At 41.7% G+C, this 15,776-nt stretch overlaps 1 protein-coding gene across 4 annotated transcripts in view; it reads left to right on the top strand.

Moving 5' to 3' along the window:
* Positions 1–10,357: 10,357 nt before the first annotated feature.
* LOC111262836 (uncharacterized) overlaps positions 10,358–15,776 on the top strand; it is an 85,793-nt gene continuing 80,374 nt past the window's right edge. For all 4 annotated transcript variants that reach the window (XR_002681881.2, XM_022837420.2, XM_022837421.2 and 1 more), the window contains exon 1: positions 10,358–12,080. Coding sequence is in view for 3 of the 4 variants with exons in the window: in XM_022837420.2 (XP_022693155.1) it covers positions 11,921–12,080 (160 nt within the window). In the remaining variant the exon portion in view is untranslated. The remainder of the gene's footprint in view (positions 12,081–15,776) is intronic.

Here is a 15,776-nt window from a genome sequence, read left to right on the forward strand (position 1 = left end):
TATATATATACTCGAATTGTAACTAATACGTGTAACCTTTTGTGACGAGATATGTATATAAATGCCGAACGCAGAATTTCAAACATTTTATATATACAATTAAAGCTCATGTTCAAAGCTTGACTACTGAAAACATAAACATTTGCTGAAAATTAGCTTTAGCGAAATAATCATGGTAATAGTAGGGAGGATAACCGCAAATCTGTGACCTGTAAGTATGAGATTATTGTCTTTGCTAATTGTTTAAATATCGCGCTGGTAAACTTTAATTGACATGGTAGAAATGTATGAAAGGATGCAGCATTGTCTCTATCGGCTCCCATTACTTTCCTGTGTCATAGTAGTAACTCTGTATAAAGTATAGACAAATTTCTAGCTAAACCCTATCAGGCGAACAGTGTTTTGATGCATCTTGACAATCCGCTTTTTAGCTAATTGTGGATAGTGTGATAGTTTGTCTTCAAGCATCATCAACCTGCCACTGACGAAAGCCTGCGGCGACATTCCTGCTATGTATATCGTATTCTTTGGACGGATTGATACGTGCCAGACAAGACGAAATAGGTCAAACATGAGGCGGCCTTCGGCGGACGGTCCAACAGCGCCACCATGGAAAAAATTCAAATTTTTCCTTCACAGCCACGACGGATCGTGGGCAGTAGACGAAGCCCACCAAAACTTTATACGAGGCGTCCAAGTCCACTTATTACAACTTCCACGTCTGCAATCCTTCCTTAGCCCCTGGTTAGCGTACCAGCATCTAGCAGCGTAGGCCGTCGCCACACAAAATAGCTAAGAGAACTGTTTCAATAGGGATCGTACTTTGTAACATTGGCGCGATTTGTGGGAAATCCTGCAGTGAAAAATTTCTTCCTGGTTGCAGTTGTTTTGAGCGTTGAGAATGGGTTTCAGTTCAGTTTTTCTGTGCTGGCAGTATCTTGTTTCTATGCAAAGTAATTTTCAAAAAATAAAATATCTGCATCATGTCTTACATGCTACAGATACATAAAATGTCGTAGCAGGACGACACGAGAAAATATGGTAGTATATCGAACGATGTATTTCAGCTATAACAGTTAGAGTAACGTTTTTTTCGCTTATACAGCATCTCAAGCCAGTTAGCTTTATAAGTTTCAGGTGTTAAGGTACCGCACATATGCTACACTGTTAAATCTTTGTGAAATTATGTAAAAATGTGACTTACTTAGAATTTTGTATGATGAATAATACACGTCTACGCCATTATTATTAACGTTTTTTTTTTTATCGGAGATGGTTCCTGTGAATTTACTAGAGTATATCGACGTTTCTATTTTTTAAGACGTTCGCGGACTAACAGCGGAAATCGATTCAAATAAATGGAACGCTTTTCCTAAATGCCTCAGGTCCTAGAAACAAAAATAGGTTTAAGTTTAGACAGATAGACTACTAGCATAAAGTCCGGCGTACGTTTATGTATATAGTAAATACTAAACCAAATCGAAATTAACCACTGTGCTAAGGTTCCAACCATCTCTATACATCAATCGCGAATAGGCTAGATGATTATAACCGGGCCATGCAAATAACTTTGGTTTATAATTTGAATTTTAATAAGCGATCTATTATTATAAAAACGATTAGTTCATATTCAATAGTTCCATTAGGTAATAGTTCGCCTGCCCTTTTCACATGGGCTGAAAACTACTAGATTCAACAATCACGCCAGAGGCCAGTTTTCTGTGTCGAGCTCAAAGCTATATATATATAATACCATGGATACTGTTTAAGCGTCGCTTAGCGGCAGGTCTGGGTTGACCCTGAGTTTTGCACATACAAAAACACAACGCACGTGGGCTTTTGGCAAAATCAATACGGACGAATAGTGAGACAACCCAATGTGAGAATAGGCAGTATTTTGGCCAAATTCGACTCGTTTCGTGTGTATATGGGGTAGTTAGTCAGAGAAAGAAGCATTGACCAACTGTTTGTTGTCGGGGGCGTGCGTTCATCCGCCAGCGTTCGTACGAAAAGAAAGCTAGTTTTTTAAAGGCAAAATAGGACATTTGTTATGGACGAAGCCTGTCTGGCATTTTTGCAACTTGAGCGAAGATTAACGATTTATTAGATCTTTTTGGCGCTAAGCGAATCGTGAACGAGATTGAAAACTTTTTCCTTCGCAATCGATGTATCACGTTATCGTAAGCTTTCATGTGGCTTCTGGAAAAACCAAAGAAGGCTTCTATGAAACGAACCGGAATACTCCTAATACGGGAAAGATCGTATGTGGTTAAAAATGTGATAAAAAGTTCCGAAAGCTCATTTTTGACACGCCTAAATTTTTTATACAAGAATTAACAGCTGTCTTTGAAGGGGGAAGAACGGTCGCCAATTGAGCCTTATATATAGGTTTTATTTATTTATTTAATTTATAGAGAGATTTTTGCGCCTTTTGGAGCTTTCGGTTAGTTTCAACTATTGTATTTTTAAGACTTTTTAGGCTTGTAATCAACCTAAAATTTGATACATATCTACAAATATTGCATGACGCACAGTTACCAGTTAGAGGTTAATATATAAGAGAAATTCCAGTCTTAGATGGTTTATCTTCCATATATATATATATATATATATATGTATATACAAAAGATATCTGAAGATGGGCGTCGCGAATATTAATTATATCTTAATTTTTAGATAAATGCGGCCGAAATCCGTATATAAGGGGATACTTGAAACCAAATAGATAGCAATTCGTAGCATTTCGGTGGCAGCAGTGGGGGAGACCTAACGAACGCTTGCATCAGCCGCCGATACTACTGCGGAGGGCAAAGTTGTTTTAAGAATCGATGCTCGGGGTCTTGCTTCCTTCAAGATATAAGTTATATACACGGAGCCACCGATGTCCTATTTGTGATCAAGATCAAATTCTTGTACGGTAAAATAGTTGCAATACTTAACTCCGGAGCGGATGTAAACGGAATTTCTCTACGGTTAATGTATACGCTACGCTGGCCGGAGATCGAAAATTCCTTGGCACTCGTACGCCCGTACGATGCCCATCATTTACCCCGTCGGTTCTGGCGGTGATTAACATTGCGATCGACGACGGCCAGAGGAACCGTTTTATGCGAGTAGATTTCAATTCCAAGCCAATCAAAACCGTCACCAGGCTTAGGGTCCCTAACGTTAAGCCATTGAAGGACGCGCTATGCTGTCAGGGGCAGGAATGTAGTAACTCAAACAAATCGCCATAGCTTAGCTGTTCCTCGAGCACATTTGTATACGTTCTTTTACAGTATTGTGAGCACGGATGTGCGGAATTGATGTTAGGTGCTATTCACGAACCTAGAGGTCGCCCCATCTGTGTAAGAAATCGGACGGCTATAGTAAAAAGCAAGACTGAAGAGATTCACAGCGGGTCCCTCCTGCTGTTTTGATGACAGTCTCTCAGGCTAAGGTCGACAACAGTGCGCAATTGTTTCATAAAGTTACTCATGGGTCGTTTCAGGATACCTCCTAGTTGGGATGAGATGTACCGAAAGGCAGGGCATAGAAAATGAGGTGAAAGCTGTGCTGCGGATTGGCATCGTTGAGTCTTCTTTTAGCCTGTGATCCTTTCTAATTATTCTAATACGGGACTTGATCAGCAGATATTGGCAGACCAGCACGCATCTCGATGGGAACTAGAAGATGACGTTCTGCACGTCGGGAGGTCTTTACCAGTTCAAGCGGGTGCCATCCGGTTTCTCCAACAAACTCGCGACATTCAGGAAGATGGACGAAATCGTTAAGCCTACGAAATACCAAATGACTCTCGTTTACTTCATCCCATACTCACCTATCGACACCCTTTGACACCCACATGACCTATCAGTAAGAAGTACTGGTGGCCATCGACTCCGCCGGCCGACTGAAACCAAAAAAGATGCAGCTGAAGTTGCCTTTAGGTAACAATATCTTGGGCCCCGGATTTCTTAAAATTCCAAAGGTGATCAGATAATGGAAACTTTGCCTACCCCCGTTTTAAAGAGCTTCTTGAGCCTAGTCTTTTGTTCCTAATAGTGGTTCATATGGACCACAACTTGGAACGAATCGCAAATCCGCCCTATGTCGTGGCCCACGTGAAGGACTTTGTTTATAACGCCGACTACAACGAGGCGTATCAGCCGTTGCAATCCAAGGTCACAGAGGAACCCGTCCTGTATCACTTTCGGCGGAAATAGGGCTCCAGTGGGACCGGATTAAGGGCAAAGCTGGTCCAGACAAAAGGAGGGCGCTAGCAGATCGTCACCTACGATAGCGACCGTTTGACTGACGCCGAAGTACTAGGCCTTAGTATGGACCAACGGCAGACCTTACTTGTATGGGCAACGCCTCTAGGTTGTTACCAACACTACCCGAAAGTACCTGAAGGGCAAGGCAGACAATTGCGTTGCTGAAGTTAATATGCTAGGCTCTAGCCGCTACAAGAGTGCGACTTCGATGTTGCCTATAGAAAGCAATGCGCCAACGCGTGTGTATTCGCTTTGTCGCGATTAACCGTGCCGCTGGTGCAGAGCGAGTTGGACAAAAGTTAAAGGCCGCAGAGGGAGGACTCCTGTCTATGATAATAATTGTCCAATTAAAAGAAAGGTCTCGCGTTCCACCGTATGTGCTCAAGAATCGCCTGGCCTATCAGGTCAAGGAGAAGAAAACTGTGTGCTCCACGTTCTATTGTCCCAGAAGAACCGGCCCTCAGTCGATCTGAGTCGTATGCCAGCAGAAAGTTGTTCTCCCTTTGTCCTCTGTCTCCCCTTTAGGAGGAACTGTTCTTGATTAACTTATTGGGGCTATCCCACTTCTTCGAGAAGACTTCATGGGCACGTGCGAGTGATAATTTTGTCAACTGCTTCACCGAGGCTGCGGCGGCAAATTTCGGGTGATTTGCACGACTCTCCGATCACTTAGGGGAAATAGGCTCATATCCGTAAATGGTGGCGGGTGCTACACGGCGGGAACCCCGAGGAACGTTCAGCAAACAACTGTGGATCTTGTTAAACTTCAAGGATTGGTGCCCAAAGCCTGGTCTTCATCGGAGCGTTATGTATAACCGGGATCGCCGACTACACATTTGTGCTCAAGAACGACTCCCGTACAAAAGGGTGGTTTCAATATTCGAACTTCGAATATTCTTCGAATGTAGACTTCGAAGCGAACGTCTTTGTATCGAATGATGGTCATCGCGTATTAGGAATGGCTATCTTTTTTTTGAACGGCAAGGTCGCTAGATCTTATCCAAACGAAATACAATAGGGAGGGACGGTCTGGAAGTTGCATCATTATACGCCCAAACGTCGATAAAGTAGGTGTTAAAGGTGACGAATTTTACACTAATATAACTAACACTCACGTCTAAAATTCTGCTAAACAATAAAGACCTTTACATAAATGTAACAAATAAATACAGCTTTTCACCTATTCTTTTTTTAATTCAGCCTTTGTGACAACAAAACGCATAATATAATCGTTTTGTCTCAATCGAAAAGGGCTTTTTTACTAAAAACGTTTGTCTCCTTCTATGACAGTCAGGACTCTCGAATGTTGCTTCTCTTACTTATCGAGCTTGTAGCGACTTTCAGTTTATACGAATCCACCTGTTTATTCTATGTGAATGAATGTCTATGAATACACGCGTTTATGAAGCATAATGTCGAACCTTAGAATAGTGTCAATCGCTGAAACTAAAGTGTAGTAAAATGAAGTTAAAAGCAAAATCGTAATATGATTATAATCGCCCGCTAAAACAAGTTTCAATGAAATTTACTCGTCAGATATTTACGGCGTGCCACCAGCATGTGCACGTAGTGCCAACCACCGAACACTCTTCATTCCCACAGACAACTACTTGACAACCTAAATATCTCATCAACACCTCGTTATATCTGAATAGTCCTGCAAGTTCTAATAGGAATCCATTTCGAAATAGCCGCAATGTAGTTTGTACAACCTTTGTAATTTGTTTTATCGCATGTCCGTTCGCTCGGTGCCCCTATTTGTCCGCGATAAGAATAAATCGATTCATTTTCTTTCCAACGTATATTTTAGGTCAGTGCCATAAACCTCTCTCGGCAGCTGTCCCAGCTTATATTTATTAACCCTGTAATGTTGGATAAAAGCATAGTCTGTCCCTGGACGCATGTCAAGTTTGCCTTATACTCAAACGTTAACCTTGTAGTGAGCCTCCGTATGTGAACCCGGAAATTTCTAAAAACAACAGTGCGGTATAGTCCTTACCATTTTGGTCCATATTGTTACAGATGATACATTATGTTAAATAAGTCTACTTGTAGCAAATAGATTTTTTCATTCACATACTTCCATATGTCAGCAGCATTAAAACATATGATTCTGACAATTAAATTATTTCTGGATATTCCGCAACGAGCTGCGTATAAAACGGCCTTAAAATTCGCTTAAGCTAAAATCGACAAAGTCGATTTATTTATATTAAGAATAATTTTTTTTCTGCTATAACTTATTAGTGGACCTAAGGTCCTCTATAGGTAAGTTTGACAAAGCTTGCTATGCAATCTTTGCGCCGGCACGTATTAAAGCTGAATCAGGCTTTCCTGCGTGGAAAATCCTGTCCTTGGTTGCTATTTTCTTTGGCCAATTTTTGGGAACACTTAGATCGCCAATTTTCCCGAAATGCTCTAACAAAATACCGAAAGCAAGAAGGGAATTCGGAAAATATACAACAGCTCGAAGCCAAGAGAAATGAAAAAAGTTCTGAGACTGAATTCTTTTGGTGGTGGACTTACAATGTTCGTCACTATAACTCACAAAACAACACATGTTTACTGCCGATGTTAACATTTGGACATCAGCTCACGGTGGCTCACGGCAATCGTTTGGGAGGTAACCTCACGTCGATGTCGAATACAAGCCACTGCTATAATACGTTATGAAATCGATGTAAAAGTAAAACCAGATTTGTCTATGCTATCGCTGCCTGAGCTGATGTCTCAGACGCTAAAAGCTAAGTGAGTTCTTCCTAAAAAGGCCTCAGCAATTCCTTTGTCATTGTTTATATATATTTGGGGTTCGGTTTATTTTGATCGATACACTTCTACAGCCTCTTCAAATGTCGGACTAGAATATCGCAAACCGAACGATCCTCAGGTTCCTTTGCCACTTTGATGTGTTGAGCCGATTTTTGCCTATTGTGAGCCTTAAAATGCTGCCAGATGAAACTCGTGAGAAAACCAAGCTAAGCGAAATACCGATAAAGCTGCTGGCATTGGGAAATTGACTAAGCTAATTAATTGGCCTGGCTAAGTAGGTTGTGAATTGTTTCCCATGCTCGTCAAGCTAATATAGGTAATTGTAATATTAAATTTTTATTAATATATGAATAATACATAGATTCTAGTTGGTGCCTTTTGTGCATCTATTATTTTACCTGAAAATAGGATATTTAGACAGTTTTTTTAGATTATGATGACGAACTATATGTGTATCGTCTGTGCTGTCGATTCGTATCGGTCTCTGATCTTTGCCGTATTTCAATTTTTTTTGTTATCTACTGTACCATCTGTTTGGATCGAGCCAAATTTCAAGTTCAAAGTACCCACCTGTCTTTCCCGTTAACCAGTAATCTAGTAATCATTTCTCGTTTTCTTTAGCTATAATTGGTGCATAGCGTTTTCAAAACGATCAGATACTAATGGCCAGTCTGCAGCTAAAAGGCTAAACCAGTTCAGCCCTGTTTTGTAGCTACCCGACCACAGACGCAATTACATGAAGCATATGCCCTTAATTTCTATGTAGAGTGCCGCTGCCGACGTATATAGTTGGCTATCAACGGTGCACTCTATCTTGAATCGTCCATATATTTCTTAAGAGACTTTTGGGATTGATATCGCGATTCGTTCCGCACATATGCCATTTTCAGTAGAAACTTGTCCTTCAGTAGACGAAGACTAAGGTTACAGTTTGGGAACTATGCTGTAGCTCTATCTTCCTTTACGTTTTAACAGAATGTGTTATACTATTATTTGTTTCCGTTATATGGCTAAGGTTTATTAATCTTTTCTAGTTATCTTGGTGATGGGTAAAAAGCTAACAAGCTCGATACCATAAGCCATGTTCGCAAAAGTCACACGTTCAAACTTGAATGCCCGCGCAAAAGATGTCACAGGAAAGGACAAGATTCCGCAGCGAAGGCTTTTAAGGGCACGTTATTCGGGGACAAGGGAAGTGCGATCGAGGAAAACCTATCTCCGGAACCAATTCGCTCGAGGAGATGTAATAATGTGGATCTAATGCTTTGCTAGATCACATATGAAGGTCATAATAGAATTAGGCTCTTGCGTCAAATATAGATGTCAGCACGTTAATCTTTAGGTATATCGAACCGCGTGCAGTTACCGCTGTGCGGTAGCTGGGGCGCTACTATTCCAACATAGCACTTCAAGATAAAGTACACAGTGGCTTGTTGCTGCTACTGCTATTGCTTCGGTTGTACAAATCGCATATTCGTACGAGCATAGTACTGGATTGTTGTAAGGTTTTACTGAACGTCGCTGACATAGATCATGTGTGTCCCTATACTCCGTACCAGAACGGAAGCGAATGTGTACCTTTCTAGTAAATTGTATGTTATAGTTATTATCACTAGGTTAGCTTTGGCCACCAGGCTGCCTGTATATATATGTATGTATGCATGCATCCAACGAAGGAACGTGGTGTAATTTCCGGATGCCCCTATACCGTCCAGCTATGCAGCTATACAACACAGCGGCCAGCGAGACTGCGTAGGTGACTTGGCCTGCGCTACTTGATGCGAGCCTCTTTGTATTGCGCAACTTCCAATAAGTCTGTAATGAGCAGAATTGGTCGGTGCCAGAGGACGGATAAGGATGTGATTCCTTATTCACACAATTGACATCTGCGGCATAACATTAAATTGCGGTCAATCAAAATGACATCTGTAGTAGTAGATATGAAACGAAACCTGGATATTACTTCGCTGACTTGACGTTTCAAAATAGGACCGTAAGTGTATAACAAAGGGTTTTTTTTTCTCTACGAGCCGTCGAAACGGGTGATGATTCTGTGCAGTTGAAAGTGTTCCCTCTTTTTCATTGGAGATCTCAGCCTGCATTATCTCTGTATCGTTTCGACCGTGGCAACCTATAGATCCTGGGTGTTTAGGCGTGTACAAGACACTCTTTTACTAAAAACAAGTTTGCTTTATATCCGCACCTAGGTTCAAGGGTACTACTTGTTGTCTAAGACACACTTTGTGTTCCAGGCGTTCCTTAAGCTATTCGGCTTGTTCATGCACTCACTCCATCATCTACCTACATTTTTCACCACCCACCATGCGATGACTATGCGCTGTTGGCCATTTTAGATACTAGAACATGATGTAGCTCGCCGCCTTTGTAGGCATCGGACACTGCCATACTGCACAGCGCAATATTTCAAGTCGTTGGACCCCTCATAGAACGTCTACCTTTTCCGGCCGTCGTATCGTTCGATAGATTTCGATCTATCAAAAATGTTGCTTACTTCCTGAATTGTTCGGACCGGTTCATATGCGCTAAAATAGACTACTTGTTGTTGACACAAGCAAATACTGCTAGAAGTCGCTATAAACAATAGAATCTCTCTATCAAACTATAAAGTGTCTAAAAAAATGTTCGATAATAAAGCCCTGGAACAGATTATTAAGAAATAGTGTTCGGTAGCGGGAGTACATAGGTTCCCCTTAGTAATAACAAAGATCAGTTAGCTAATATATTGCACGATTTAAACGTTAGGCAAAGTTATTATCGATTATCTCTTCTACAGCTCCCTTGTTTAATTTTTTCACCCTTAATTACAGCTGTTTACCTACCATAGCCGAGCTTTTCCCGTCTTAGCTTTCCCATAATATTGTTGCTCTTGATTAGGGTATGTACCTTTTTTCGAAAACGATATAACATCGCGATCTAATCGTTTGAATAATGGACGCACTTATTATGTCGCATACGCAGAACGTTTACCATTTGCTTCTACATATACAATAGTACATAGATGACTACCTAATTCGACAGTATTAAGTGATATGTCAAAATTTTCACAGCCTTGAGCTCTTGCACCTAGCCTAGCACAGCTTGTTCGCAGTAAACAACTATTACCGTGCAGCAAACGCTGCGTGGGTCACGGCGTGCAGCGTCCTATCCTAACGCGGAAAGGGTGTCGAATTCGCCCTTTCCACATGGGCGCTCCCTTTCCACGTAGTTACCCATGGGGAAAGGGGATGCACAAACAATCGCAGATCGGGTCAGAGTTTTCTACGAGAAAGAGCATCGGCCCCGTTCATTCAAAGACACATCGAAAACATGTGCGGGCGTGTTCACTTTGACACGAGTGGAGTGTGCCGTTTAATCTGACTAGGCACAAACGGTAGCACACGGCCATAGTTTGGGAAAGAACAGAAAAAGATTGCTGTTGCTGCTATTGTCATACGTCTCAATAACCCTTTCGGGCTTTTGTCGACTCGTAAGAGATTGACCTTTGGTCATACGCTGTGAGTACTTGGGTAGGCCTACTCATTCGCTCCTTCTTTGTTTAGACCCTTCTTATTCCACGCGTGCTCGCTATTCCTACTTACAATCCTTTCACGCGTATGCCTAAAGGCTTCTGCTAAGAAGACAAGCGCGTGCACCGCTATTCGCCAGAACGAAAGCACCCGTGGCCTGAGCAAAGTGGCCGCTCGTCTTGGAGACGAAGCAGTATTTTGACACTGCATTTGCGCTCTAGCAGTAGCGGGACGAACGTCGAGTCGCCAATTTTGATTGACATTCTGGCTAACGACGATGCGTTTTTATCCGCCGTATCAAGGCAAGGTAGCGTTCTTCCTGCCAATGGCAGCATAAATGGCGTTATGAGCAGGAGCACGTCATAAAAAGCGAACGTGTACTTAACCAGTGGACAAGCAACTGAAAATTCGAACGACGAAGGAGCTGGTTCATAAACGCAAAGATCCATTCACGCATTCATATTGAATAGGGACAGATGGCCAAGAACGATACCAGTGAAACCGTTTGAATAATCAGGCGACAATAGAAAGGGACCTAAGAACAGGAACAGAGTACAACTAAGTCTCTAGCAGTGCCCGCAAGACACTACTCGAACCGCCTGTGCTGTTACAACGCATAAAAAAACAAGTTTCCCACGACGAAGTGATTGTTCGTCTCGTATCAATGTAGGACGCGGGCCGCCAGTGACGAGGCAGTGTACATTTGACGTCAGCGTATTGCGTAAACGCTGTCGTGCCGTGGAGAAGAACCGTTTTCATCGAACAATGGCTTCGCAAAATGAAGAGGTTTTCCATCCGCTTGTAACACAATAAGGCATTCTGGCCAGGCAGTAGCTGTGATCGATCAGCATGACGGTGATAGGATGACGAGCCCAGCAATGTGAGATTGTGCCGAATCAAATATTGATATGACCAAATGCGTATGACAGCGGCAACAAACTTTTGCAGTTATTCTGTGTTCGCGTAGAATCGGCTCAGCGTATCAGCGGCCATTGCAATATAATAAATTTTCGAATTTGTGTCTTGCTTTCTCTGTCAGTGTTCTACGTTGGGGATGTGAATAATGGCGTGTGTTTAACTGATGTTGTCGTTTTTGGTAAATGTGTGGCAAAAGGCCAACAACAATGTGACAGCTAATTGATTACAGTATCGTCCTGCAAAGCAATGGATGCGATGGATAGCCCAACTATAGAACAGGGATATTCTGTTCGGTGCAAAGGCAACTCTACGTCAAGGACGGGCTAAACTTGGCAGGGGGTGTGGGGGTCCCAGTCTCTTGGTATATTGTCGAACGTTTCCAACGCAGTCTGGTGCAAGAAGGGCGGTCTGTTCCTTAACATTTCACCAGGTGGCCGAGTGGCCACAAGAATGGCGAGATATGGCCATCGGTCCGGCGGATGCTGCTGGAGGCTACCTGTCCTACAAAGCCTAATCGTCTATTTAGTTATCTTGCATAAGCAAAGTAGTCGCAGTGATGGAAGCCACGGCTTGGTAAGCGCCTGGCCGCTCGAGGAAGATGAACTCACAGGTAAGTATTCGTATTAACGGCAATACAAGTAACGTGCTGACCTGTTTCTGTAAACGTACGCTATGGATAATCGCTTCTATTTATGGACCTGGAGACATTAATCGCTATATTTTCGATTCCGTCACAAAAAAGAGTAGCAGGCAGATGGCCCATCAACGGACGAACAGAGTCCAACTGAAACCGAGATCCTGTAATGCAACCATCTGATATAAGTGTCTTGTGACTCCACGGGTCGCAGATCATACTAGATAGATAAAGGATTTCCGTAGATAAATAAAGGATGCCCAAAGCAGAAAAACGAAACACTTTGCAAAGCTGGCACTTATAGTTCGACCGCGTTACCTATTCTGACACGAACCCTAGCTTGAATTTACGATGACTGATGTCATAGATACTATATAAACTATTGCCTGATACATGCAGACATTTTGCAGAGCACTCAAAGTGTCGTTATTAGATCGAAAAAAAGATTAAATACTATGCACAAAATGTAAACTAGTGAAATTAGTTTATTCATAGATTGGTTCGCAGTATTACAGGCTAGTTGGGAAGACATGGCGGTGATCACTATCTTGGTTCACACTATACAGTCCAAATAGGCTGAAAGGCATGGGATCCGTTAATCAATTACTTGTATGTACATTTCTATTTATTTATTATATATATAGGTATTTAAATTCTCGTTTACTCTTTTACCCTATACTAGCTAGTAATAGGACAAATCAATTAGAATGAACAACATCTTTAGCTCGCAAGAAAATGGCGCTACTGTGTGATATAACATATGATGTTCTATGGTATCACCTTAGCGGATGCCACTTCAACAATGCAAGATGTCAGATGTCTTCTAAATTCTGCTTGACTGTATGTTACATAACCTTCACTTACACAGAGTATTCGAGTAAACGGTCGAACGATCAAACTCATAACGAAGATTGGTAAGAATCCTTTGAAAAGCAAAATATCCTCTTCAATAGGCATTAACCAGACGTGATACATAAATACGTACAAAGGATGTAATGCTTCTATTCAACAGTTCGTTACTATGTGTCGATCTTTAGTTTTTTGTCATATATATATATATACATCTACGCCGGTACAGCACATAATGTATCGTATGAAAACGAAGTCGCAACGCGCAAATTTGCCAGTTGTGTTAGTAGAAATACCACTAGCGGTGGTAATAGCTGTTGGTAAGAGCAGTACAAAAAAAGAGAATTTATCGAGATATACAGTTATAGCAGGGCTGGCCCTGTAGCAACGCGATAAGGCCGCTTGTTAATGTCGCCAGGTACGTACCACTTTTTGGCATCGGTTGGCAGACGCATACCCCAGCGACGCGCAGAAGCCAGGCTCGTACTTCTTGCACTCGTTCCACCCGCTCCGACAGAGACACAAACGCTGTTATGACGGCGTTCATGGTAGAAGCGAATCTATCACAATGGCAGTTGTTTATTGTAATAGCTCTGCTGGATTTAACGGTGGCCGAGGTTCGCAACGCTGTGGGTGGCGTGTTCCTCTTAGCGTGAATCGCTTCGATTCCTCGAATGCTGAAGGACAAAACGAGCAGGCACATAGAATGGTAAAGCCAGGAGGGTACACCGAATAATGAAGGCTGTTTCAGGTGAACGTCTGACCTCAAAGCATACATATATATAAAATTAAGTAGCACTTTGCTTAGTTTATATATATTTAAGGCGGTTTAAGATAAACTAGCGTATTATTCTACTAACTACGGTTGTAGTAGTGGACGTAACGGTAGAACGTGATTGTCTACTTTCACTGTTTTTCTTGCCTTCCTATGTCAGTCTGTGCAACGATCAAATCGCTACCTAACCAACTATGTAAATAAAAACACCGTCAAACAGTCCATTGCGTGGTTGTGGGATGTTATTAGTAGACTTGCGGGCACTCGAAGAAGCGGCACAGATTAAAATACATGTGAGTCTAGTTAGGGGTAACTATAGGCGATTGGTAGCCATACGAGTGCGACTCAATTAGGTACATGTACTAACCTTTAACTTCTGTTTTAACTTGAGTATTCGAAGGTAATTAATTCCATCGTAGCTAAACACAGTTTACGATTGACAAGCGAGTGCAAAATTTGTCTGTAGGTAGATGTGCTAATACGTGCCACGTTCGCTATTAAGTTACCGCTCGAACTGAATTTTATTACAGAAACAGTACTATTTGACAGCTATCGGCTCTCACATTAGTAAGCTGAGGTTATGCTGACTTCAATTTGTTATGCCGCCAGCATCTGGTGAGAGAACCATGGATGTCCTAGTTTGTACAAGCAATTAGTTTACTAAGCCAACCTTTTTGGTAATGCAAAGATTTGGGGTGAACGCTAGGATATCGTCGTTCTGAATGAAACTGCTAAATGCACCAGCCATATAATTCGCCACGTCGCTTCCTTTTCCGTCTATGTGATATACGAATAGCGTCCGGATTTAGTATGTAGGTACAAACGCACATTTTTAGGTACGTAAAAACGTTGGCCTAAAATATGGACCACTATAGCATCTATACAGGTTAACGCACAATGGTGCGACAAGCGCAAAGAAAACCGTCTCGATGGTCAGAGTGTTCTAACACATTTGTTGGGTGACATTATTTAGCTCTAACAAGGTTAATTTGCGCGTGATGTACTCACCGAAATATGCTCTAGATGCACCTAAACGCGTCCTTAGTAATAGTCATCGAGTATTAGGGCAAAATGGCCCATATTTTTTTAACATTGAATGCCGAATCTATACCGTCAGCTAAGTTACCGGCTTTGCTATTGATATCCTGAAGTTTTGCTGATAACTTTCATGTTGCACGTATACTGCTACATCTTCATTACGCTCTGACGTTGGGAAGGCACTAACATGCATCGTATAACTTTACTCTCAATGTAAGCCGCTGCTCGCGTTAAGGTCTTAGCTCTATTTGACTTTTTTCATCAAAAGGGCACTACTATCTTCCCCTATCTGGCCAATTATTATTTCGATTAATTATCTAAAATTTGTTAACGGGAGCGGATAATCGTTATAGTTCTTCTATTCTGTAAATTATAGAGTAGCTGGGCCTGTAGCATCGCAGGATTGACTGGATCATCAGGCCTTATTAGCCATCTTCCTGGGACACAGTGTCTAGTATATGAGGTCGAACACTATGCCGATGTTCTATAAAGCTACGTATCCAGAAGGTAATAGATAGAGAATTAAAAAAAATACGGTGCTTACTATTAAATACTCCAATTACGGAAGGAATGTTCGGCATAACTACGTATTATCTTCAATCACTATTCGAACAAAGGTTGACGTGAAAGCTGAGAAATGATCTAGTGTACACCAGATCATATTGTATCGCATTATTGCTTTGTGATACTGTCTGAAGGGACACCCTGAGCATCTAATAGTAGTTGGATCGACTGTATTGATACCCCTAACGTACAGAATTTGTTGTTCAAATCCATATCAATAGCAACTTTAGCAGCGAACATTTAAAGATTTCATACGACTGAATTATACTTGTTGTAACTGCGGTATTTAAACACAATAGGACGACTGTTACTAGTTGAATTAAGTGTAGAGTGTCTATATAGCATGAAATGTACGCTTGGTATGTAGAAGTATGTATTCCTCTATTTACTCACTTTGGAGATATCCCACCTTTCAGGTGAGGCAGAGACCACCCCTCTATTTACAC

The sequence above is a fragment of the Varroa jacobsoni genome, unplaced genomic scaffold (assembly GCF_002532875.2).
Source record: "Varroa jacobsoni isolate VJ856 unplaced genomic scaffold, vjacob_1.0 scaffold_706, whole genome shotgun sequence".
Lineage (NCBI taxonomy): Eukaryota > Metazoa > Arthropoda > Arachnida > Mesostigmata > Varroidae > Varroa > Varroa jacobsoni.